Source organism: Macrobrachium nipponense, chromosome 25 (genome assembly GCF_015104395.2).
Source record: "Macrobrachium nipponense isolate FS-2020 chromosome 25, ASM1510439v2, whole genome shotgun sequence".
Classification (NCBI taxonomy): Eukaryota; Metazoa; Arthropoda; class Malacostraca; order Decapoda; family Palaemonidae; genus Macrobrachium; species Macrobrachium nipponense.
In genome coordinates this window covers 70,433,324-70,458,808 of record NC_087214.1, presented here as the reverse complement: position 1 = coordinate 70,458,808, position 25,485 = coordinate 70,433,324, and the positions used below count along the sequence as shown (strand labels likewise).

The 25,485-nt window shown below is 40.6% G+C and overlaps 1 protein-coding gene across 1 annotated transcript in view; it reads left to right on the top strand.

Moving 5' to 3' along the window:
- Positions 1–16,557: 16,557 nt before the first annotated feature.
- Positions 16,558–25,485, top strand: part of LOC135199524 (lon protease homolog, mitochondrial-like) — a 120,285-nt gene continuing 111,357 nt past the window's right edge. The window contains exon 1 of the mRNA XM_064227649.1: positions 16,558–16,885. Within this exon, the coding sequence (XP_064083719.1) occupies positions 16,589–16,885 (297 nt within the window). The 5' untranslated portion in view covers positions 16,558–16,588. The remainder of the gene's footprint in view (positions 16,886–25,485) is intronic.

Below are 25,485 nucleotides of genomic sequence, written 5' to 3'. Positions count from 1 at the left end.
TTACTCATCGTGAAATACATCACGTCTAATTCACCTTTTGGGAATTAGATTCTTGGAATTCTAAGATTCCGGAATGATTCCTCTGGTAAGTGAATTCTTTAGACGACGGAATATGCGCATTTTTCTGGTAAGTTTTAAGATCCACGCAATTTCTTATCGGTTATAATAATTATTATCTGTGTATACAAAGATCCATGAAGTACTTAGGGTTATTGATTACATAAGAGAGAGAGAGAGAGAGAGAGAGGAGACAACCAGACAACAACCAAGTACCTACATCGTCTGATGATATAATAATAATATTAATAATAATAATAATAATAATAATAATAATAATAATAATAAAAAGACACTTTTCTTTGAGGGTACGTACCAGCAAGTTTTAAAATTAATTATACTTCCCCCGAACTCAGCAGGTAATCATCGATTAGAATTCCCCCCCCCCCAACACATCCAACCCCCACCTCCCCCGCCCTTTTCCCCCGAAAGAAAAAATTACAAATCTTTATTTTTTCTTTACTTTTTTTTTTTTTTTTTTACCAGACACAAATTGCTCCTTTCCCTTACTTGGACAAGATTATATATTCCCCGAAATGACTCTGTCCCTTGAGCCTCAGAAAGGTATTCGTACTTTTGTTTTACATTCCACAATTACTGTGGCTGCAGGCTACTATCCATTGGTAGCTGGTGTGTGCTTCTACTCATGGAGTTTGCCCCTCCCTCTTTAGCTAGGATATCATACAAATAAATACGCCATGTCTTCATTTACGGGGCTTTATTACATCTATAAGTTTCATACTGCTGGTACACTCATAGCCCACATAGCCCGTGAAAACTTTCGGCCTTATTAAAAGCACACATACTCATAAAAGACTCGTCTATGAACTACTAATCGCACAATAAATATCGAGTGCATGCTGCATGCACAGTTGCAGTTGTGCTCAGAGAAGAACAGAGTTAAGGAAAAGGCGCGATTTCGTTTGGCGATCTTCTATAACTTCTAAATAGGTTACTACACACTACCTTAGCATTCTTTGTAACGGCACATCTTTCCTTTTATTTGTGTGTGTTTGAGTCTCTGACACTTACAATTACATTTAGTTCGGCTTCTTCCTCCTGCACGTGACAGCTGAGCGTACGAGAATTCGTACCGCTACTCCAAGTGACTCGTAAAAGGTGGGGGAGAAATTCCCCTCGAGAAAAATACGACATTTTTTCGTGGAATCTTACGCCATCTTTCTTCCGCTGGCAGAGGAACTCGCGTGGATGAAATGTATTGGTCATTATCCCTGTATGATACAATGTTAATACATTATTCTCTTGTGATACATTATCCTCGACAGTACATTATTGGATGAATGGCCTTTGGACTGTCGATTCAAGAGAGAGAGAGAGAGAGAGAGAGAGAGAGAGTTCAGCATCTGCCATTAATGGTTGACGAATGAGATGCGTCAATATTATTCATCACGGTTCCCGCCCCACCCCCATACAAAAAGGACATTGTTTACATTTTCTTTAAACAAAAAAACAATAAAAAACACTGGAACACCATTCCTAAATAAAAAAAAAAAATTGTATCGAACTTGATATACACTAATACAAACGAATACACACGAAAATACACGAAGACTCCTCTACACACACAAAAAAGTTTCACTAAAAATTCATAAAAATTCAAAAAGCACTCTTTCGTCAACCACGGCAATGGGTTGCCACTGAATATTCACGAGTTTATTGTTTAAGAGCTTTTTTTTTTAAGTCTTTCGGGAGCGATACAAAAATTCTGGCCGGGACGAATAATACGCGTATTAGACGTGACGGGGAACGTCAGGACGAATAAAAGGGAATTTATACACGGAAGAATGAAGCGTCTGAGAAGATGGCCTTTTTATCATTTTATTTTTTATTCTTATCGAAGGATTTAGGAAATTTTGGGAATTTGGAATTCACATATATATATATATATATATATATATATATATATATATATATTATATATATATATATATATATATATATATATATATATACGAGATTTAAAAGGCCAAGTTGATTGCATATGATACGTTCCGCACATACATCTGTGTGCATCATCAGTCTGGCCTTTTAAATCTCGTATCATGGACTCATTCTGGACACTTTATAATTGAATGCTGAAGCACCTATATATAATATATATATATATATATATATAGATATATATATATATATATATATATATATATTTATTTACACACACGCGCACACACACACACACACACACACACACACACACACACACATATATATATATATATATATATATATATATATATATATATATATTATATATATATATATATTAAACCAGGGCTTGAATGAAGAGCATCTTTATTTGCGACTATTTTCGGAGATTTAGTTTCCTCCATCATCGGGCAATCTATAATGGAATATTATTTACAATTAAAATTAATGACGTAATATAAGTTACATTAAAACAAAGCAAAATAAGATAAAATTACATAGTTGCTATAAGTTACATTAAAATTAACAAAGCAAAATAAAATAATATAAAATTACACAAATACAAGACATAATAACCTAAACCCACAGCAAAATCTTAAAATATAGAGAAATACACTGTTGGTTGTCAAAGAGAGCAGAAAAAAAAAGTCTAAAAACACAGCAATTCAACAGACCTTTCATTATTACAAAGAGAGAGTTTATCTCTTGGGGTCTATAGAGACTCAACCATTCCGAGCTTCATTGCGTTGGTTCTGCAAGTAAGGACTGAAAAGGAATCTACATTGATAGGATGGTCATATTCTTCAGAGTGTTGACGAATAGCACTAAATGGTGGTTTGCTTAATGGCCTATTTGTCCTAACAGATCTTCCGAGATGTTCGAAGATGCGAACCCTGAACTGTCGTTTAGATTTTCCAATGTGCATTGCACTACAGCAATGACACTTATACTTATATTACACAATAGCTGACTGCAGTCAGTTGGTCATCGAATATCCTTTGAACCTGAATAATTGAATTTTTGTAATGTAGATTTAGGCTTAAATATCACTCGAATGTTTACTTGTGGGTAGAATTCATACAAAAGTTTGGTTAATCTTTTTTTAACATTAAAGGACCTATTTCCAAGAAACGTGATGGGAAAATACATAACTGCTCTGTTGACAGTGACAGCTGTAGGCTTTGGAAGTAATAATTTTTGAAGCTCCTTTCCTATATACGTATTAGTAAAAAATTTTCTAAAGCCATTCAAAAATAAGCACTGCTTGATGAAATTAAACTCTAGGTTCATATTAACATAATTTGAACATATATTAAAATCTCTCGATGTTAAGGTCGTAATCAAAGTTCTCTTGAACTGAACAGGAATGAATGAGGACATTTTGGTGGTCAAACCCGTGAAAGTCGGTTTCCTATAAAGTATAAACAGATGTGATAAACCCGTTTTCACTGTGGCTAATTAGTATATCAAGAAAGGCCAGCTTTCCTTCCGCCTCGGTTTCTGAAGGGAATTCGATATTGCTGTGCTTTGAGTTCAAGTATTCTAAAAACAGTGAAATGTGGTTATTAGATCTAAAGATTAAGAATGTGTCATCGACATATCGCCTGTACATCAGAGGTTTGAAATCTTCGGGACATTCATTCAACCATTCCTCTTCATAATGTGCGAGGAAAGCATTGGCCATAATTATAGTGATAACAACTGATGAAACTGTTGTTTAGAAAACTTTTCAATTTTATCGGCATCTTTAAACAAATCGTTAACACATATGTCAATTGTTTCCTCTAAGGGTATGTTAGTAAACAAAGATTTAATGTCAAAACTGGCCATTACACATTGCTCATAATTCACTTCACAAATTTCTTTTACAAAAGTAAACGAGTCCTTTACACTGTATACTGGTTGGTGGTGATCGGTGTTAGAATGGGTACCAGAAATTTTGCTAACCTGTAATTAAATGTACCAATAGCAGACAGTGGTCTTAAAGAACAATCTTCTTTATGGACCTTAGGTAAACCGTATAAAATGCCTGGTTTTGAGCCTGACGTGAAAAGTCTAGAATACAGAGAATCATCAACAACACCTTCAGCTTTCAATTTTCTTAAAAACCTGTTTATCTTCTCTTCCTTGTTTAGAATAGTTAAAAGAATATTATCTTTAACAGATTGGAATTCGGTATGATCACTCAATACATTAAGCATTTTAGAAATATGATCATCCTTGTTCATTAAAACTACCCCATTACCTTTATCTGGCTTCAAAACTACCACTGATCTGTCGTTAGCCAAATTCTTCAAAACTTCGTTTTCTTCCTTAGAAATATTATGTGCAAAAGAATTTCTATCCCTATCATAAAAAGAAGAAAATGCTAGATGTTTCAATGAGCACTTGAAAAACTCAAAACCCTTATTATCTCGGATCACCTGAAGATTAGCGACCCCTAATACCTCTCCCGAAGAAAAGCGACCCCAATATTTTCCACCTGAAGATAAACGACCCCTGCTTGTTGATGTCTCCAATCTTTAGGTAACCCCTGTGGCTAGCGCGTGCAGCGCTACATTACCTCTTGCAAGAACATACCGAGCTTGCCAAGAATCTTTGAATATGCAGATAAGGCGCGAAGCGCCGTTCCGCCACGGCCTTACTGTAACCCCTGTTAATTCCTCACCTTAAGAAAGGCGACCCCAATATTTTCCACCTGAAGATAAGCGACCCCAGCGTGTGTTGGGGTCGCTTTTCTTCAGGTGATCCATTATCTCTATCATAAAAGGAATGGTTAAGTATGCCTTTGAAAACCATTTCAAAGGTGCAAAAATGGTCAATAAAATCATGTTTACAGAAAGATAAAACATAATTCAAACCTTTACATAAAATCTATTTCTCAATATCGGAGAGAATTCTACTCGAGTAATTAAAAATAACTTTATCATATTGGACACCATTATCATCAGTGAAACCTAATTTTCGGAGTTTATTACTTTGCACAAATTTAACACGACTCATCCTCGAAGAGTTACATTTATCAGCGAGATTCAAAAGATGGTTGAAATCTATCCAAGACACCAAATTCTTCAGCTGCGTAGTTAAAGAGTCCTTTTAAAAAGGATAAAAAAAAAAAAAAGATTAACCAAACTTTTGCATGAATTCTACCCACAAGGAAACATTCGAGTGATATTTAAGCCTAAATCTACATTACAAAAATTCTTCAGGTTCAAGGATGTGATACCAACTGAACTGCAGTCAGCTATTGTACATTGCTTTGGTGCAATGTACATTGGAAAATCTAAACGACAGTTCAGGGTTCGCATCTTCGAACATCTCGGAAGATCTTTTAGGACAAATAGGCCATTAAGCAAACCACCATTTAGTGCTATTCGTCAAAACACTGAAGAATATGACCAACCTATCAATGTAAATTCCTTTTCAGTCCTTACATCCAGAACCAACGCAATGGAGCTCGGAGTGGTTGAGTTCTATAGACCCCAAGAGATAAACTCTCTCTATGTAATAATGAAAGGTCTGTTGAATTGCTGCGTTTTTAGACTTTTTTCTTTTTTTGCTCTCTTTGACAACAAACTGTATTTCTCTATGTTTTAAGATTTTGCTGCGTGTTTAGGTTATTATGTCTTGTAATTGTGTAATTTTATATTATTTTATTTTGCTTTGTTAATTTTAATGTAACTTATAGTAACTATGTAATTTTATCTTATTTTGCTTTGTTTTAATGTAACTTATATTACGTCATTAATTTTAATTGTAAATAATATTCCATTATAGATTGCCCGATGATGGAGGAAAGTAAATCTCCGAAAATAGTCGCAAATAAAGATGCTCTTCATCCAAGCCCTGGTTTTAATATTTATTACTCGTCTCCGATTTCCACGGAACTCTTCATATATATATATATATATATATATATATATATATATATATATATATATATATATATATATATATATACGAGAACCATAGGAAAATAATAGGCAGAAATCCAAGAGCTTTCGTCTTTACTATAGGACATTGTCAAGGAACGAATGAAATACAGTTAGAAAGAAAGTTATCAGGCAAACAAAAAGATCAAGAACACCAGATGGTTAATTGTCAAAAGGATAAAAATCAAAGAGAGAATCCAGGATTATCGGATATCACACGGTCACAAACCTAAACATAGATTTAACCCTAACAGAAACTATAACATATCCATTTAAAGTCCAAAACATGTAAAAACTGGATATATTAATTTTCTTGCTTAAGTCGAAGTTTCAGTATGTGAGCGATGATAAGAGCATTACAGAAAGATGTCACGAATATAACAAGGCTAGGAAAACTCACAGAAAAGGCGCAGAAGTTGCGTGCGTGTCCATTATGCTTAAAAAATCACAGCAGATGCAAGTGACTTCATTAAATAAGCGAATACCACTTAATTTTTTACGGAAGTGTATGAACGAGCAAGCGATGCCCAAGTCGATTTTACCAGTGAGAATTCTTCGTCTAGCAGAGCGACCTTTCGACGAGTTTCAACGCATCATACTTCAGAGACACATCGACATCACAAAAGTGGAAGTAGATGATGCGTTTCGTGTCATTAGAAGCAGACGGTATGACTTTAATCAGACGGTTCCTGGGGATTGGAAGAATCGGATGCTGCAACCATCTTGAAAGGAAGCTTCAATTCAAGCTGAAGAATCTTGTTGCTGAGAGCGACTGGACTACAACAGTGCGTTTACTTGTCTAAGATCGCTGCGGTGTGGCTTGTACAGATATCATACGTTGCCAATTTTCATGTTATGGTAATCATATTATTATCATAGAGTCTATTAACATAGTTTTCATTTCTTGAAATGTGGTTCTTTGTTTCTATCAGATATTTTGAATATATCTTATTTCGTATATTCTTCGTTAAAACCTCAGTTTCATTAACGAAAATGAAGATATGGCATATTTTTTCCCCGGCGATGCCAGATATGAGTTTAGGGGACCTATGATTTTTAAGAAGATTTAAAAGGTCATGGTCAATATCATTAAAGGATACTTGCTCTCGATCACCCACTGTGATAAGTATGAATGGACAGCCCAAGTGACTCCCGTAAACGTCTTCATCCACCACCTGAGACCAAGGAAACATTCTATAACTTCCTGAAATACTTCATTTTATAAAAAAAAAAAAAAAAAAAAACAAAAAAAAAAAAAAAAAAAAAAAAAACTCATGAAGGTCCTGTAATTGATGTTCCGAAGGTTATCCAGAGAACATCTGAAGCGACAAAAGTGTCAGAATTGACTATTCGTAGACTTAACAAGGAAGCAAGAGAGACGGGAAATATAGTGGAATCTCCAGTATTTCAAAAAAGAAAAGAGAAAGTGATTCATGTGACTGACTTGGATGATTTTGATAAAAATGTTATGCAAAGAAGGAATGAGTGGTTGTCTTTTCTAAGGGCATATAATAGATCTATTGACTTATGAAATTATGTCTCAAGTCCAAACACTGGAGCCAACAGGCCATTCAGCGCATCTATAATTATAGAAAGAGAAAGAAGGAATAGCTAAATAGAATCGGGAAGGAAAACAACATTTTTAATAAAGTTAACAGGGAAGAAACAAACCCTTTCCCTCGACTCCCAAGGTCTAAAGCGAATCCTCCTAAGAAGGATTATATCTGCGGGAAGCATTTAATGGAACTGACGTACCCGTAGATATGACAACTCTGCCTTTTCTACCTGGCCCCATCAGAGCGATCTTAGAAAAGTAAACGCACTGTAAGCGTGCCAACGTGGACTTCATGATTAATTTATCAGACAAACCAGTGGCTAGTGCTACGACAGCGGCTTTGGGATATGGGTTAAGCTTTGGTGTGTCTAACGGTAACCTGGACTATGTCGACATTTCAAAATCATTTTGTTATTTGGAAAAATTTGATCAAAATCTGTTCCCTGAGGATATCAATATTTATAAGGGTAATATGTAAGGTGCTATGAGCAAGCCTTCTCCCCCTAATGTAACCGTTAGATTTCTCCAGGCTTTAAAAAAAATTAAAAAAGATGAAAAAGTGAAAGTAACAAAAGCAGATAAATCTAATGCAATGGTCATAATAAATAAAAGTGACTATGTAAATAAGATAATGATATTGTTAGATGATACAGATACTTACACGAAACCGAGGTCGGTCTGATCCTACACAGACAGAGAACTCCCATTTTGATAAACGAATTAAATCCTTTCTAAAGAACTTGAACCATTTAATTAAACAGTTTACACCGCAATGCGCCTCCCTACCTTATATGTATGGTTTAGTCAAGACACACAAAATCAATAACCCTATCAGACCAATCATTAGTTCAGTGGGCTCAGTTACGTATAATTTGTCTAAATGGCTTGTAAAAATTCTTACAACTTTGGTGGGAAACATTTCTAACACGAATGCAAAAGCAATGTCGATTTTATAAACAAAATGAATAGTTTAAATTTGAATTTTGATTTTAATATTGTTAGTTTTGATGTTGTCTATTTACAAAAGTGCCTGTAGATGATTTACTTGAATATTTGGAGGATGAATTAGAACGTCATGATATTCCTTTAACTGAGGCAAGCCTCATTAGTCTCATAAGGTTATGTATCAAAGATAGTACATTTTGTACAAAGGTTTGGCATGGCTATGGGTAATCCCTTATCTCCTGTCCTTAGCAATATTTACATGGAATTCTTTTCAGACAAAACTCTTACCAAGAATTTTGCTCCAAAAAGTTATATGATTTAGGTATATGGATAATATTTTCTGTATTTGGCCAGTTCACGAAAATCTCCAGGAATTCCTTAATAATCTCAATAATTTAGTCCCTTCTATAAAATTTAATGTAGAGGAAGGAAGAAATTGTAATTTGAATTTTCTTGGTGTAACTGTCCGCAGAAATGATAGAAATTTCACCTTTTCAGTCTTTCGAAAATCAAAACATTGCCTCTTCTGTTCATTACTTCTCCAATCACCATCAAAACGTTAAATTTTTTTCTGGGATGTTCCTAAGAGCTTTACGTCTCTGTAGCCCGCAGTTTAATGACGCTGAGATTAAAACTATTTATGATATTGCCTTGAAACTTTAATACCCAAGGACGTTTGTAGATGTGGCATGGAAAAGAGCTAGAAAAACATTTTATTCAGCTAATGACAAACTTGAATTTAGTAAGCATAACATTCTAAAATTACCCTATCATGAAAGGTTTTTAGAAATTCCTAGAATTTTAAATCTTTTTAAGATAAATGTTGTTTTAAGTAGTATTAATGTTAAGAGTTTAGTAATAAAAAGTTCTCCTAAAGATCTTTCCGTCTGCATATACGAAATTCCTTGCAAAAAGTGTGATAAAGTATACTACGGACGAACCGGTAAATCTCTTTCACAGCAACTCAAACAGCACCAATATTCTGTGGGAACTGGGCAAATATCGAATACATTATTCGTACATATGAGAGATTTAGATCATTCTATTTATTAACTGAAATCAAAAGCAAGAGCCTTAATCCCATGTAATGACACAGTTAAAAGGAATATCATTGAATCTTGTTTCATCAAGTCAAATAATGGAAATGTTCTAAATTTAAGCCCTGGTTTATTTAAACTAGATGCCTTCATAATGAAAAAAGTTGTAGATAAATATAAGCAACAAAATTAATATATTCAGTTTTTACATGTTTTAGACTAGGTATATGGATACGTTATAGTTTCTGTTATGGTTAAATCTATGTTTAGGTTTGTGACCGTGTGATATCCGATAATCCTGGATTCTCTCTTCGATTTTAACCCTTTTGACAATTAACCATCTGGCATCCTTGATCTTTATGTTTACCTGATAACTTTCTTTCCAAATGTATTTCATTTGTTCCTTGACAATTGTCTTAGTAAAGACGAAAGCACTTGGATTTCTGCCTATCATTTTCCTGTGGTATTCTGGTATTCGCCTATTTAATGAAGTCACGTGCATCTACTGTGACATTTTAAGCAATATATATATATATATATATATATATATATATATATATATATATATATATATATATATATATATATATATATCATAGAGAGAGAGAGAGAGAGAGAGAGAGAGAGAGAGAGAGAGAGAGAGAGAGAAAGAGAAATATCTTTTTCGCCATCATGATGTTGAGGTATGCATTCTAACTGAGTTATTCTCTCTCTCTCTCTCTCTCTCTCTCTCTCTCTCTCTCTCTCTCCACGCCGTTCCAAACTCGTAATCTCTGCCACTTGCTAGAGAGAGAGAGAGAAAGAGAGAGAGAGAGAGAGAGCTGGATAAATAGAACCCTCTCTCATTGCCCCATGACCGTAACAATTAGTACGGATGGGCCCGTTACTACAAATGGCACAGATTTATGAATGGAAGTTACGGTGGCGTTCGAACCTACGGCTCAAAGCGACTGGCTGTGGCTTTAGCCAGTGACAATTTCACTCTACCTGTTCGTTTTCTGTTATCTACTTTTTTATTTAAAATCGTTTCGTCGTTTAAATCCTGAGATTGATTGATTTTGCACTTATATGTCACCACATCCTAGGATGGCAGTGTATAGATGGGGAATCTCTCTCTCTCTCTCTCTCTCTCTCTCTCTCTCTCTCTCTCTCTCTCTCTCTCTCTCTCTCTCTCAGCAAATTTGGTTTATATTTACATTGAATGATAAATCCTTTGACTTGAATATTTCTCAAAAATCAAATTCTCTCTCTCTCTCTCTCTCTCTCTCTCTCTCTCTCTCGACACACACACACACATATTTTGCTCTTTACTAAATGTGTAGTATGGAGGATCTAGGCTAGCTTGAGAGAGAGAGAGAGAGAGAGAGAGAGAGAGAGAGAGAGAGAGAGAGAGAGAGAGAGAGAGAGAGAGATTGAAAACGATTATTGCAATTTATCAGAAATTATAACACTTCTAGTGATAATAATATTAATATAGGTTTACCTTCAAATGTGAGAATTATATTTTCTTTAAATAAATTTCTGTCGTTTTCTACATATAAGTATTTATGGTAAACTTTAACATAAAAACCAAAGTATATTTTATAATAATAAACTCCTGTATTTGGCAGTCATTTTTTTTATCGTCTAATTCTTTCTTACACGAAAAGTATTATTATTTGTGGACGAATAAATAAATAGATGATAATAAATAAGCAGATCAATAATAAAAAATATAGAATTTGGTGAAAGAATTATTAAAACATCCGGGAACGTTACTATATATAAATATATAACAGCCTGTATCCAGTTGTGTTTAAAGGAAACCAGTCACAATCGGAGACTTTTTGTAGCTGTTTAAAGTTTTTTATAAACAGTAATTGTTGTTTATGATGTCCGGTATGGCTGAATAAAAAAAGATCGCAAGACAGGATAGGCCTATAATTATCAGTCTTTCGTATCCAGTCAAAACCAGAAACGATTTCAGCCGTTTGGGAATGGATGATGAACAGTAATACTGGATTGTTTTTTCCGCTATGGCTGGGAAAGGATTATATAAAGCCGTCAGGTAGGATATGGGCCTAATCCGTGCCCCTCCTAAGGCGGTTAGATTTAAATCGTAAGACTTCATTGGTAGAAGCAGAGATTACTGAAGACCAGACGAGGTGTGCTTACGTATTACTGGCATATATATATATATATATATATATATATATATATATATATATATATATATATATATATATATATATACGTATGTTCTACTAGAGATACAAGCTCTTCTCCGGCTGACCCAAAATTGGGATCTAATGCGCAGGTAGAGATCGGGACGTCACGCGGTCTACTCACAGTCCTGATTAATCGTTCGTTTACAAACAAACACAGCTCAGGCCTTGCTTCCTTGTATTTGATATTGATATTGTCTATACAAATAGTGTCTTTATATTTGCCTCTTCCTTGCTGCAACTGTGACAGTTTTTAGCGATATGCCCAACTCTTGTGCAGTTAACAGGTACTTTGAAAATAGAAAAAAAATAATAAGGATCTCATTCTTCAGAGATTTCTTATGAACGACGAGTGTAGTGTCGCAAAAAGATGGAGTTATGATAAAGGCACATTTGTACATTTTACATGAACCTAGATCAAAAGTGCAATGTGTAAAGGTCAGGCCTTGGAAACAACGTATTATCATTTCGACTCCGATACAACTAAAATTCTATTTTTATTTATGACTACGGTGGCGAGAGCTGGATTTCCTATAGTTGATATGATTAATGACTTGGGACAACAAATATAAGGTTATGGAATTCGATAGGCATTAGCATAACTATAATCCAACATTTGTTGATCCAGCGGATAATTTTCCGCTGCTCCTCACTTGATAATACTCATCAGAAACACTTTCTTGGATCATGGATCTACTATGTTATGGGACTGTACGACTGCTCGCAGTGAGTCAGGGAACTCATTATGAAAAGTAATGTGTTCTAACGACAACTCATGAACTATCTGAAAAGCATGTATAGGTTTACTTACAGGTATGAAGCGCATGGCAGTGAAAATAGCAGTATAGTTGTATAGTTACTCGACCACTTACAAGAATCTCAAACACTTCGGAGAAAAAGGTCTGACTGTGGATATATAGGCACTGGAAAGTGCAAGCCAGTTTCATTTGCCTTGTTGAGTAAATTGTTTGATTTATTCAATTCTTTAGAGTGACTCATCTTAGAAGGAAAGTCTTCACGGAATGCTCACGGGCTAAACCTTGAAAACAAAAACAAAACGTTGCAGGAGATAATTCATCCATCCAGGGAGGCAATTAAAGGACTTGACCGTCTCAAAAAGACCCTGGGTATATCGTAAAAATCTCTAACGAACTTGGTAGGGATATTAAGTGAAAAATGTGCAATATCATACATTTTGACTTATAGTTTAAATCAAGATGGACTATAAGCACTTTTTTTTTGGATGCATGTCTTCCGCATCCATCACCCGATGAATGTAAACACTCTGTTAGACGAAAAATACCATGTTGAAAATTGTATTAGCCATAATATGGCTGAGGCCTCATTTTCCAAATTGGTAACTAAAGAATGCACCTCTTGTGAGGCTGAAGAAACTTCTCTTCAGAAAGAGTTAAGCGAAGGACAATGATGACAAAACTGTTGAAGAAGAAACGTTAGAAGATGCCATGGAGGGAGCTAGGAGACTTGCAATCCATGGGTGGTTTTATATCCCGTAAGTTTCCCGAGTATGGCCACGGCCACCTACGTATAGTTGGTCGTGATATGACTCTCTAGGAACTAAAGCAACTGAAGGAGATGGATGGCACATAGGTTGGCACTATAAGTAGATCAAAATGAAAAGCTAATGAAACCTCGACCAGAATTTTTGGATTATTCAGAACCGATGGAAAAGAGGATTATTTGTTATAACGAGGAAAAAATACCTAAAATCAGGAAAAGGTACGATAAACGAATTGATAAGCAATTGCATTCCATTACCTTCAGATATATAATTTTGTGTTCGCTGCCGTACATTTTTCAGAGATTCGTAGATTAATATCTGACATTAGCTTTTCAAAAAGAGTGACAAACAAATTGAAAAAGTTGGTAACATAATTGTTAACCTTACGTATTTATGTATTTAAGAGTGTAGGTTGTATTAGAGGTGATAAATGTCAAGATCCTCGTTTTAAATTCTAGTGCTAATTATTTGGATGAACATATACGTATAGAAATGAATATGGTCAACATATGTTTTATTTTCATAAAAGAATGACTAATAATTTCTGATATTAAAAAGAGACAACCAGGAAACAGGCGAAACCTTTTCCCATTTGGACAGAGCTTGGGCACAGGAGAAAGCAAGTACGCGTGACGTCACTTTTCTTAACCACCATCTCCTGAACCTTCTTAATCCTGCGCGTAAGAACACCGTGTATTCTCCAAGGTATATCTTGGTATTCTCTAGACCCTGGGATATCTTACAAATATCTAACGAACTTGGTAGGGATATTAAGTACACGCACACACACAAACATACATACATACATACACGTGCGCAAGTACTCAAGCATTTCTTGTCTGTATCTATATTTTTGCGTGCGTTTTTTTTCCCCGTAACTGATTCGTCAGTGTTTGGACTAAAGAATTTCGGAGGGAAAAAACACACATGTATCGAACATATATATATATATATATATTATATATATATATATATATATACACACACACACAAACACACACACACACACACACACACACACAACACACCACGTCGTAAGCCGTGTTGATTTTTGGGGAGTATTTAGAATTCTGAAACTCCTTTTGTGAAGCAAAACATTTCACATCGCAGCAACGAAAGCAGACACAAAAACAATAAAATAACATCCCAGAGAATATCTTTCCCAAGGTCGCCCCATTCTGCCCAGGGCATTTGGGTGGGTCAGACGATTTAGATCTAAGGGTGAGTGACTAATGGAGGGGTCTTCTATGGGTCTGGGAGTGACCCATAGTGAGCAAGAGCCCGTGCTGACACAAGGTCAGCTAAATCAAAAACAACAACAGGCTGGTAAACTAGTCTGCCTCCAGATTCTGTCCTGAGAGGATCTTATCAGCCTATCGTTCGCTCGATCGTTTTCAATATGGCGAAGAAGTTTTTGACGCTTGTTTTTCTCGCGATGGCGGCTGTAGCATGCAACACTTTACCAGGTTCCGTGGATTTCCCGCGTGAGGATACAACCTTGAGGGCAGCTGCAGTGACTGCACTTCATATTGGGAATGGATTAGTGACAAGGAAGCCGTTTGGTACTGGAAATAATGCTAGTGCCACTTTTTCAGTGGAAGAAGTTGCCGCTATCAAAACGGCTGCCGAGAAGCTTGATATCAACACAACAGAAGCAGTTAAAGGCAACAGAAGTGGTTCTGAAGAGCAGCAAGCAAACAGCAGTGGCTCCGAAGCACAGAAATCTAACAGTAGTAGCTCTGAAGCAAAGAAAGCTAAGAGCAGGAGCTCCGAAACTGTCGAATCTGGACCTCGGGACCCGATAACTTCAGGAGTAACTGAAACCCCTGAATTCGTGAGAAAATTCAACAATGGCGACAAACCAGCAGAATCTTCGTCTCTGATCATAATGGCCGTTCTTCTTGTCGTCGTCTGCCTTCTAGTGATTTTAGGAATTGTGGACTGTGCCATTAATCGTCGGTGCTCTTAGCATCTCTCTCTCTCCTCTCTCCTCTCTCTAATCTCTCTCTCCTCCTTCTACTCTCTCTCTCTCTGCATCTCCGTCTCGGTCTCTCTCTCTCATCTCTCTCTCTCTATCTATGCATCTCGCTCTCTCTCTCTCTCTCTCTCTCTCTCTCTGAGTATATGTAAATATATTGTACATTCTTAAATAATATTTTTATTATTACTAAGCGCATATTATATTATTCCCTTAGTATTGTATAAATTCAAATTATTTCATGTTACGGAACTGAATTTTTCCTGTGAATAAAACAAATTTTTCTATTTTTATTATTATTTGTGATCCACACTGAAACCTCTATTCTTTATGAATAAATGAATTTTACTAAATGTTCTGATGAACAGAGGATATCAAATATACATTTACCAATTAATTTTTAAATAAAAAATTACTTATTCTTATCCAATTTTTGTCAGTACAAAATTACATCAAAATTCAATTTCGTTTTTATAACAAAAAATAGTGTTTCACAATTACTTGGAAAAATTCAAAAAAAGTGCTTACCTGCGCTGACCGGGAAATCTCTTAATAGGGAATTTTATTCAGAGGTATACATGGTCTATATTCATATTTTTTCATCTTTGTCTTACTTATGGTTAAAATATTTTCTATTTTCATAACGAGGTTTTAACAGATTTCTCTTCTTTACAATAATCAACGTTATGGAATATGTGTCATGGAATATGTAACAAATATGGTACCTACCACATTTTTATACGTTATTGCAATATATACTGAAAAATTATCCTCTAGCTTGAAGATATTCTAGAGCTAATTATAGACGAGACAATCAGCCACCAAGACGAATAAAAATAGATTTAAAAGTGAAACGGTAAAAAAAAACAAAAGATGACTTTGATACCATTGCGCCATACACCAAGCATACACGCTCTTGGATGGAATACAATTTCATATTGTTTATTATTGTAAAATTTATAAACGGGAGATAAGTTGAGATTACCGATGAATTTACGCATAAATACACTTTGGGTTATTTTCAAAGAAATTGTTTATTTACGTAAATGCACATATTTTGTAAGATGCTTGCAAAAAAATTACGTAAACCAGGCATGACTTCGATAACATGGCATCAAGAGCATTGGATGGAAGACGACCTTTGATGTGTGATGTTGGGGCTCGTTTAGTTTTGTAAGTAATCAGTAAATTGGTAATAAATTCAGAATAAAGTAAAATTTCCGTGTTAATTTACTTTAAAATAAACTTAAATGATCTTATCTTAGTTTTAATGTATTTATAAGGATAAATTTGCTCAATTTGAACGATGAATTTAGTGAAATTAAGCAAAACATTGCCACGAAACGCAACCATTTTTCGAACGCGTTTATATGAGTAGACGTCGTCTGCCCGACCGTGAATTCACACAAACATGTCCAGCCCCGTCCTTTCCGTTTCCCGTTTTTGGCTAAATGTCGGCAGACAGACGAGATTCAAACCCCTGTCAGCCACGAGAGCGCAATTACCCGTCAATTTCGCCCATCTGACGGGCGTAGGACGCCGTTATAACGCCGGAGAAGACGGAAAACTGCAGAAGGAACCCGGGGAGAACAACGGCCTCCATGTCTCCTCGTCTCTGTCAAATGCTTCCAGAATATTCCGGGGAATTTCGCCCGAGTGGAGAGGGCTCTGTCATGGCCCCTGGGGGAATTACAGGTTTTTGTCCCAGGTTTGTGTGGATTTAGGGCGTGTTTGTCTTGGAAGAAATTGTCTGCTGGGAGGGATGTGGGCTAGTTAGACGAGGGCGTGGACTTACCCTAAGCCAGGTGCAGGTGTCTGGCTCCATATTTGTTATGATTATTTTTACCATATATTAATTTCCCCTTATTAAATTACTTATCTTATCGTTAGTCCCATATTTATTGATTTACTGTTATATTGTTATTACCAATACCACCCTAGGGTAAACAACCGCATGGACTGGCCCAACACACCGACGGTCACGGATGGACACCCTCCGAAAAAGTACTTATAACGCGTCCTGACACTGGAGATGTTCATCAGTTGCAACTTCTTGTTGGTGAGAAACGCAGCTAAAGGCCTCTACTCTCCTTTCAAAGTAAGTATTTTCTCCAAAGTTAGAAATTAAGGCCAAATTTAAAGCTTTAAATAGAGGGTAGTGAAAAGGGTGGCCAACGCAGTGCAAATTTCACCAAAACGCTTTCGAAATTTTTATTTACGCTTAAATAACTCAGAAGATTGACGCCATCTCAATGTTTGTGGAGTCGCTTGTGTCAGCAAACTTCCCATTTCCTGTGATAAATCCGCACACCACTTGTACCCATAGACGCTGGGGCACTTTCATCTCAACAATCGGAACACGGTCACTGGCCACGACGTTATTAAGGAACTACTGTTTTGGTAGAAGACGACGACGAAGTTTGCATGAGATAATTATTTAAATAAATAGTAAAACATCAAATATTTTACATATCTATGATGATTAATTTGAAAATATTCATTGTTCCGATACGTAATACAAACCCTCGGTCCTTTAACAATAGGAAGTAGCTAGCGGCAGCTGGAACGGTCGTAAGCTTCGAACAATGGGGAGAACGGTAGTTAACTGCTTGTCGATCGTCGCGCCGCGCGACTGGGAGGTAAACAAATCACTTTTGCTTTCGGCCGCCGGGTGTGAAGGACGTGTTCGTCATCGCTCTCTGCCCGCTTCATCGTCGTATGCTTTGTTTTATATTGTGTTTTCTACTAATGGTTTTGTTTGACTTGAAAATGAAACTGTAAGTACACTGTTTTCATTTTCATTACTTAATTATGAACCCTTGAATTATGTCTCGGTGCCGAGGGCGGGCGCGCTCGCGCCGAGTCATGTATTTGGCGCAAATGGGTGTAATTGAAAAATGTAAGAATACTTTTTTGGTTTCATTTTATATTTTTGCCCTGTGCGTTCGTTACCGAGAGTGTGATTGCGCTCAGCACGAACTTTTAATTTTGTATAATAGAATGCAATGAAAGTGGATTCGCAATTGCAATATTCTTTTCATTTTCATTTATTGATTGCATGAATTTAATCTGGATCAATTTTCGTTCTTACCCGAATTGATCCTTACGATTTTTTATGTGAAATGAAATCGCAAGTGCAGTATTCTGTTTCATTTTCATATATATTTATGATAGCATCATATGATTGGATCAAGTTTCCGTTCTTACCCGGGAATTGATCTTTTCTCCTTTGAAGTTATCTATGAAGTGAATCGCAAGGGCAGTATTCTGTTTCATTTTCATATTACTTTTCACTGCTGTGCGGGGGTGGGGGAAGAACGAAGGTCTGCCAGGAGGTTGGTAGCCTGATTCTTCGTCTTCCTTCCTGCCCCCCGCTCAGCTTCTCATTGTATTTTGTATTTGGGGTCTTCCTTGCGTTCGGGTGGGCATGTCTTCCCCCCGTGCGTGAGGGAACCCCTCTTACTAATCTATCTATGTTACCGCAGGTGCTACATCCGTGGGAGACGACCTTGGATGTAGATGTAGATCCTCACGAGGTTTTGTACTCGTTGTCGGGGGCGAGAGTGCTCCCGCAACGAGCCCTGTGTAACGTGTATGCATTCGTCAAGAGGCGCAGTGGGTGCTGTACGAGGACACAAGAAGTCATCGGAAGTCCAGTGACTCCTTTGGTAACGGACATCCAGTTGTACTCGGGTCTTCCGTCCGCTCTGGGTGGGGTTCTCTCCCCCCAGGCGAGAGGAAGCCCCTCTAATTAACCCGACTGTTGCTTCCGCAGGTTTGCCATCAGCGAGGACGACCTGGGACAGGTGTGGGAGTCGCTTGGGACTGCAGGGGTTGATTCAGCGGCTTGGCGGGGTCGGCAGTGGTCACTCATGATACGGTAACCACTACAACAACCACAATCTCGACACCAGCATATGAGATGTCACCGCACCTGGTGTACACACCACATGTCATGTCGGTAACACCCACGCTGCAATCCAGAACCAATTCCTGCCGTGCCAATCAGGACGGTGCCACCGCCACCTGGGTTCTTTGTATTGCCGACCCCGGACTGCCGCTGCCCAAAGAGTACCCCCCCTGGACCTGCCGCCAGTGCCGAGGATGACGGTAGCTGCCGACAGGACGCCTGTCTCTCCTGTGGTACCTGCCTTGTGCCTGCCGTACCTGTTGCGGTCCCAGCCGCTCATCCATTCCCTTTCAGATCAGGTGCCTGCTGCTCATTCACTTTCAGATGTTCCTGCTGTTCCTGGACCTGTTCCTGTTGTTCCTGCTGTTGGTGATGCTGTCACAGTCTCAGGTCTTTCCGACAGGTGCAGTCGGGCCCTGTTGCTTCGGCAACTGCCCCGGCTCCCTCCTGGATGGAAGACCTGACGTCTGTCCTGCGGAGCCTGGCGAAGAAGAAGAGGAAGAGGAAGAAGGGTCGTCGTCGTCTTCGTCGTCTTCTTCGTCGTCCGCTGCCCTCCTTCCCCTTCGACTTCTAAGGCCAAAACAGCCGAAGAAGAAGAAGGTTGCCTCCTTTCCCCCTAAGAAGACTCCTTCGGGATCTTCTAAGGGCCCGGCTCGCTCAGGCGAGCTGGGGAGCTCTTCTGCTGGTCCTCCTGTTCCTTCGGGAACGGGGCCCGTCGCTTCTTCTCTGCAAAGAAGAAGTCGACGGGGACCAGAGGTGCACCAGCCTCGGCTGGTGCGTCCTCACCTGGTGCTAGCGGGTCTGCCGCTAAACCAGGTTCCGTCTCGGCCGCTTCTCGTTCGCGAGAAGCACCGAGTGGACGCTCTTCCAAGAAGACCGTCCAGCCAAAGTTTTGACGCCCGAGCGCGCTCGCCGTCAAGACAGCGGCGCGGAGCAGATGAGTGGCGAGAGTCGTGCACCCCGACTCTCGCCAGGCCAGTGGACGCTCTCGCAGCGATCAACTGGCTGCTCGGGCTAACGTTACGGTCGCTGATCAGCCACGGGGTTTTGAGGCGAGGAAGGAGTCCCCGCGGCCGCCGGTACCAGCCACGGCTGGTACCAGCGACTCGACGCGCCGAGAGGACGCTGGCCGGTCTCGACGCGACACAGAGCCTAGCAGGTCACCCGTCCGCCGCTCCCGATGGGACCGGGCGGAGACGGTGACCAGCGGCAGCTCGCCTGACGCTAGAGATCGGTCTCGACGTTCTCAGCCGAGCCAATCGCCCCATGGCGAGCGGTAAGGCTAGGCCTGCTGCTCGACCGTCACCGCGGGTTGACGATCAGCAGCAGCCCTCCACACACGCTGGTCCTGCCAGCGAGCGAGGGGGGAGCGTCAGGTCTGCCTCTCCCATAACGGGTTGAGGCGAGGAAGGGGTTCCCCGCGGCCGTCGGGTACCAGCCACGGTTCTGGTACCAAGCGGCTCGACGCGCCGCCGAGAGGACGCTCGCCGGTCTCACCGTGACAGCAAGCCTAGCAGGTCACCTGACGCCGCTCCCATCGGGACCGGGGCGGAGACGGTAACCAGCAACAGCTCGCCTGACGCTAGAGATCAGCGTCGACGTTCTCAGCCAAGCTCTCGCCTGCCTCAGGCGAGCGGCAAGGCTAGGCATGCTGCTCGATCGCCACCGCGGTTGACGATCAGCAGCAGCCCTCCAGCACGCTGGTCCTGCCAGCGAGCTAGGGGGGAGCGTCAGGTCTGCCTCTCCTGTACCTTCAACCTCCTCGGGCTACGCCGGGAGAGCGAGGTACCTATGAGTGATCGCGAGAGGTGCGCCGCTCGCGACCCCGCTATGACGCCGTATGGACCAGGCACGGTTCTAGGACCGACCAGGACATACGCAATTAAGCTGGAGGCGACCGTCAGGGTCTGCCGCTCTTCCTCCTTCTGAAGGAGGAGTATCTAGGGATCTGTTCTTGTTGGAGGGACTGGACGGTCCTACTCCGCAAGACGCGGTTACTCCCGAGATACAGAGGAATTTGCAGAAGTCATTAAGCTGATTCGTCAGCATAATGACCCTGCGGAAGGATTGCCGCTCCCACCAGCAGAGCCCACGTCTCTGCTCGAGTCGTTTTGGGGCCCGAGAGGGAACCCAAACCGACGGTGGGTCTGCCGCGATCGGAGCTTGCCGATTCTGTCTCGAACCAGTGTCTCGTCTCCGGACAAGAAGGCTCTCTCAGTTCTGGCCGGTCGATCAAGCTACTTCCAACCTCCTCTACTGCGACAGCGGCGTTTTCTACGTGTCTTCGGACACCGTATTTAAATACTCCTTCGGTCCTCCTGAGAGGTTTCGACCTCGACGAGGACTGGAATGAGTCGGAGGACGGTATCGGCTCTCTCCTGTCAGGTGTCGATCAGCCCCACCCAGACGACGTTCACACGTGGCGCAGACCCTTACCTACAGTGAGAGTTCGTAACCCTCCGCGGGAAAACGTTTTTTCCTGACGATACGTTTTCCCAGACTCTGAGAGGCCATCGCCGCAAGGCGATGGCTGCTCCTACTCTTCTCCAACTGCTAGTTCCACTGGGAAGGCGAGCGAGTATCCAATTCCTTCCCCATTCCCTCTCTCCTTACGGCTACGAGGGAAAGGGGAAGGATCCTACAGAGATTTCTTTGTAGGATCCCACGTTCGGGACTGCGCTACGGGGGGACCTTCGGGTCCTACCTGACGTAAGCCCCGGTCGTTGAGGAGGAATCCTGCTCCATTCTCGATTTCTACGGGAATCGAGAGGACCACCAGCCGATATCGTTTTGACGATTCGGTGGGGTTTCGCAGACTGCTTAGAATTCTACGGAATTTCTAGCGCATTCAGAGTGTTCGAGTTTTTTACGATCTTCAAACACTTACGCGAGACCACGGTCCAAAGTGAGCGAGACGAGAATCCCCGATATGTTACACGATAATCGGGAACCTCGCCTATGCTCGAATTCCTGGAATTTCTAGCATTGTGAAGAAGACTGCTGCTGAAAGAAACTATCTCACAGTAGGCGACCAACCTGGAATAGAGGAGATCGGACGGGAATATCCAGTTTGGCTTGAACTATCGTCTTAGTATTCTGTTCACCATTGAAGCTTTCCTTCGAGGAAGACTTCTCCTTACTCTCTTTGATAGAGAACGAAGGTGGTCGATCTCCAATCCTTATTTTGTTTTCTTGAAGGAAAGAATTTAGGATGGAGATCGTTGTTCAGAATCCTACAAATATACTACGTATATTAACCTCGCGACCTGATTCTGCTAAGCAGTTGACTTGTCCGAGGGGTAGGCGCATATCCTAGTTATTCTACGGATTGCGACTTAGACGAAAAGTATTCTAATTGAACTGCAACCCGGGTTGCCTGCAACCTCCCAGGAGTTTTCAGTTTCAATTTTATATACTTATGGTTTTGTCACGACAACACCATTTCAAACTTTTATATTTACCGAAATTCGTTTCGCCTAAATATAATTGCCCGAGCATATCTTTTATGCTCGGTAGTTCTAGCCGAACGCATTCCTTCGTGGAATAATGGATTACCTGGCAAACTCAGGATGACGAGTCAGCAGGCTCAACCACTGCGTATTGAACTGCCTCATAGCAGCTCAGTATCAGCTGGGCCTCCGAGATTCACGGTCATGTATGTCTCTCTCTCCCCTGCTTGATTGACTACCGAACCGTATCTCTGCCTAACAATCATGGACTTAGGTCTCTGATTAACGGGGATTCTCGCAATAATGAAGGACCATCTACTGCGGTGACGCTGGATTCCATCGCCTTCGACATTGCGAGAATTTTCAACAGAGATATCTCTTGGACTCTTTCATCTTTCTGTTTACCGCACGGTAACAGAAGTCTGTACAAGTCTCCCGCTGCATCGCACTGCGATAATGCGAATGATTTGCAGACATCTGAGTTTGTCTTCAAAATATCTCGTATTCGTAGGTGTACAATTGTTCATTGTTCAACCCGAATTACAACGATGTGTCAGAAGACATCGCCTACTCTCCGACCTGACAGCTCTACCTCCAAATGTTCAGCCATGAGAAGCAGTTCTTCAGGCGGCTTTCACCTGTGTTTTCATTACCGAAGAACGCCCCGCTTTCATTGCAACTACGACTTCTCACCGGACAGCAATGAAATAGCGGGTAGCGTTTTCAGTCATTTGTAAGCACAGGTTATGAATCTTGAGATCCTTCTCTCGATTCATATGTGAAGACGTAGTTGCATTCAATATCTACCTTCGTCTTCAACGGTACATAGTGTTGTTTCTCCTTAGCTGAGATTCAACAAACATGAGATGTTTTACCTTCAGGGACCTCGGTCTCTAGAAGGCAATTGACTTTCGCCTGTTGGGTACATGCCTAAGAGAATCATCACCTCGCTGTCCGGCATTGGTGACAAACAAATACATCATTTGTTTGGTCTCTCGGCATAACCCTTTAAGGCGAAGGTCACGTGACTTACTCGGATGCTTTGACAACTTGCCTCCTACCGAACGCAGTCAGTCGGCAGCTGTCAGAGCGCCCGAGTCAGTTACGAATTACGCTGTTGACTTAGTTCGGTTGTTACACAGCAACCATTACTTCGTTTTAATAGCTTGTCACAGTACCCATACCATTGACACCCACCATGGAGTGTCGGTGTCCTATCCACTACCGAGAACTTCGCTGCATGGGGATAGGAGGATGCGAGAGACTTCGTTGCTAACGGACAGACAGTATGGGTACTGGACATCACCGAAGTAGAGAAGAGGGATAGGTCATGCGACTATTTCCTTCTTTTCCTCTGAGGAACTGCATGACTTCTCCTCGCGAAGTCAGGCACCCAGGGGATGGGGATCCGTGACGCTCGATTTCGTACCGAACTTCGTAGCGAAGACTCAGAACCCTTCGGTCCCTGACGATTGGTTCGAGTCGTTCACAGTCCCCTCCCTAATGGACTTCACCGCCTTCGATGCGAAGGAGATGCTGCCTTGTCCACAAGAACTTCTCCTTGGCGCAGGTACTGAAGGCAGGGGTCTGGTCCAACCAGACCACATGCCCTTCCTTCTACCTTCGGATATTGCCCACAGGTCCTTGGATCTTTTTCCTTGGGACCGTGGTGGCTGCTCAACACGTTGTGTAGCGAACCCAGACCCTCGCAGGCTGAACAGCATCGAGTCCTAGTGTGACCGTAAGAATGGATGGTGAATGAGAGTGTGACTGGCTCCTCTTCCCACTTTTTCTTCCCCTCTACCTGTGGTTAGAGGGACACGGTCGTCACCCTGCTGGATAAGGACAAGATGCAGGTGAGCTACTCAACAGAGCCCCATCCTATCCCTTTCACTAGGGATAGGAGCGTATATCTACCACTTCCTCCAACAAGGGGGAGGAAGTGGATGCCAGCTTGAGACAACCCATACTTTTATGTTGCCTCTTGCAAACAGGAACAAGTTCTTGCTTGCTGGTACGAAGAGATACCGCTTGCCTCTCTCTTAGTACTCGGCCCAGAGGTCTGACCATTGATCCTGCGGTGCACACCCCGATCAATCGGACAGAGGCTTGGATCCCTCCCTCGCTCTTACGACCAGGGAGGCATTCCAGGGATGGACGAACACCAGTCTGTTCATCAAAAGACTCAGATTCCTCCCACAAGAAGTGAGTCTTCCTATTGTTAAAGGACCGAGGGTTTGTATTACGTATCGGAACAAATGACAATTTGTCGAAAATTGCATTTTCCTAACTATACAAACCTGAGGTCCTTTAACATAAAGTCCCTCCTCATGCCACCCCTCATCTGCGTATTTTGCATGGGCCAAAAGCAAAAGTGATTTGTTTACCTCCCAGTCGCGCGCGCGCGAACGATCGGACAAGCAGTTAACTACCGTTCTCTGCCCTTGTTTCGAAGCTTACGACCGTTCCAGCTGCCGCTAGCTACTTCCTATTGTTAAAGGACCTCAGGTTTGTATAGTTAGGAAAATGCAATTTTCGACAAATTGTCATTTATTGGAAAAGTAACTCGATTCTGACTCAAATTTAAATAATTATTTGTTGAAATTAGAACGTCTTTTTTAAGTCCTGTATTATGACGTCACGACATCTTGACTTTCGTACCTTTGTTCCGATACGTAATACAACCATCGGTCCTTTAACAATAGGAAGTAGCTAGCGGCAGCTGGAACGGTCGTAAGCTTCGAACAAGGGGAGAACGGTAGTTAACTGCTTGTCCGACAGTCGCGCGGCTTTTGCTTTCGGCCGCGGGTGTGAAGGACGTGGTCGTCATCGCTCTCTGCCCGCTTCATCGTCGTATGCTTTGTTTATATTGTGTTTTCTACTAATGGTTTGTTGAAAATGAAACTGTAAGTACACTGTTTTCATTTTCATTACTTAATTATGAACCAA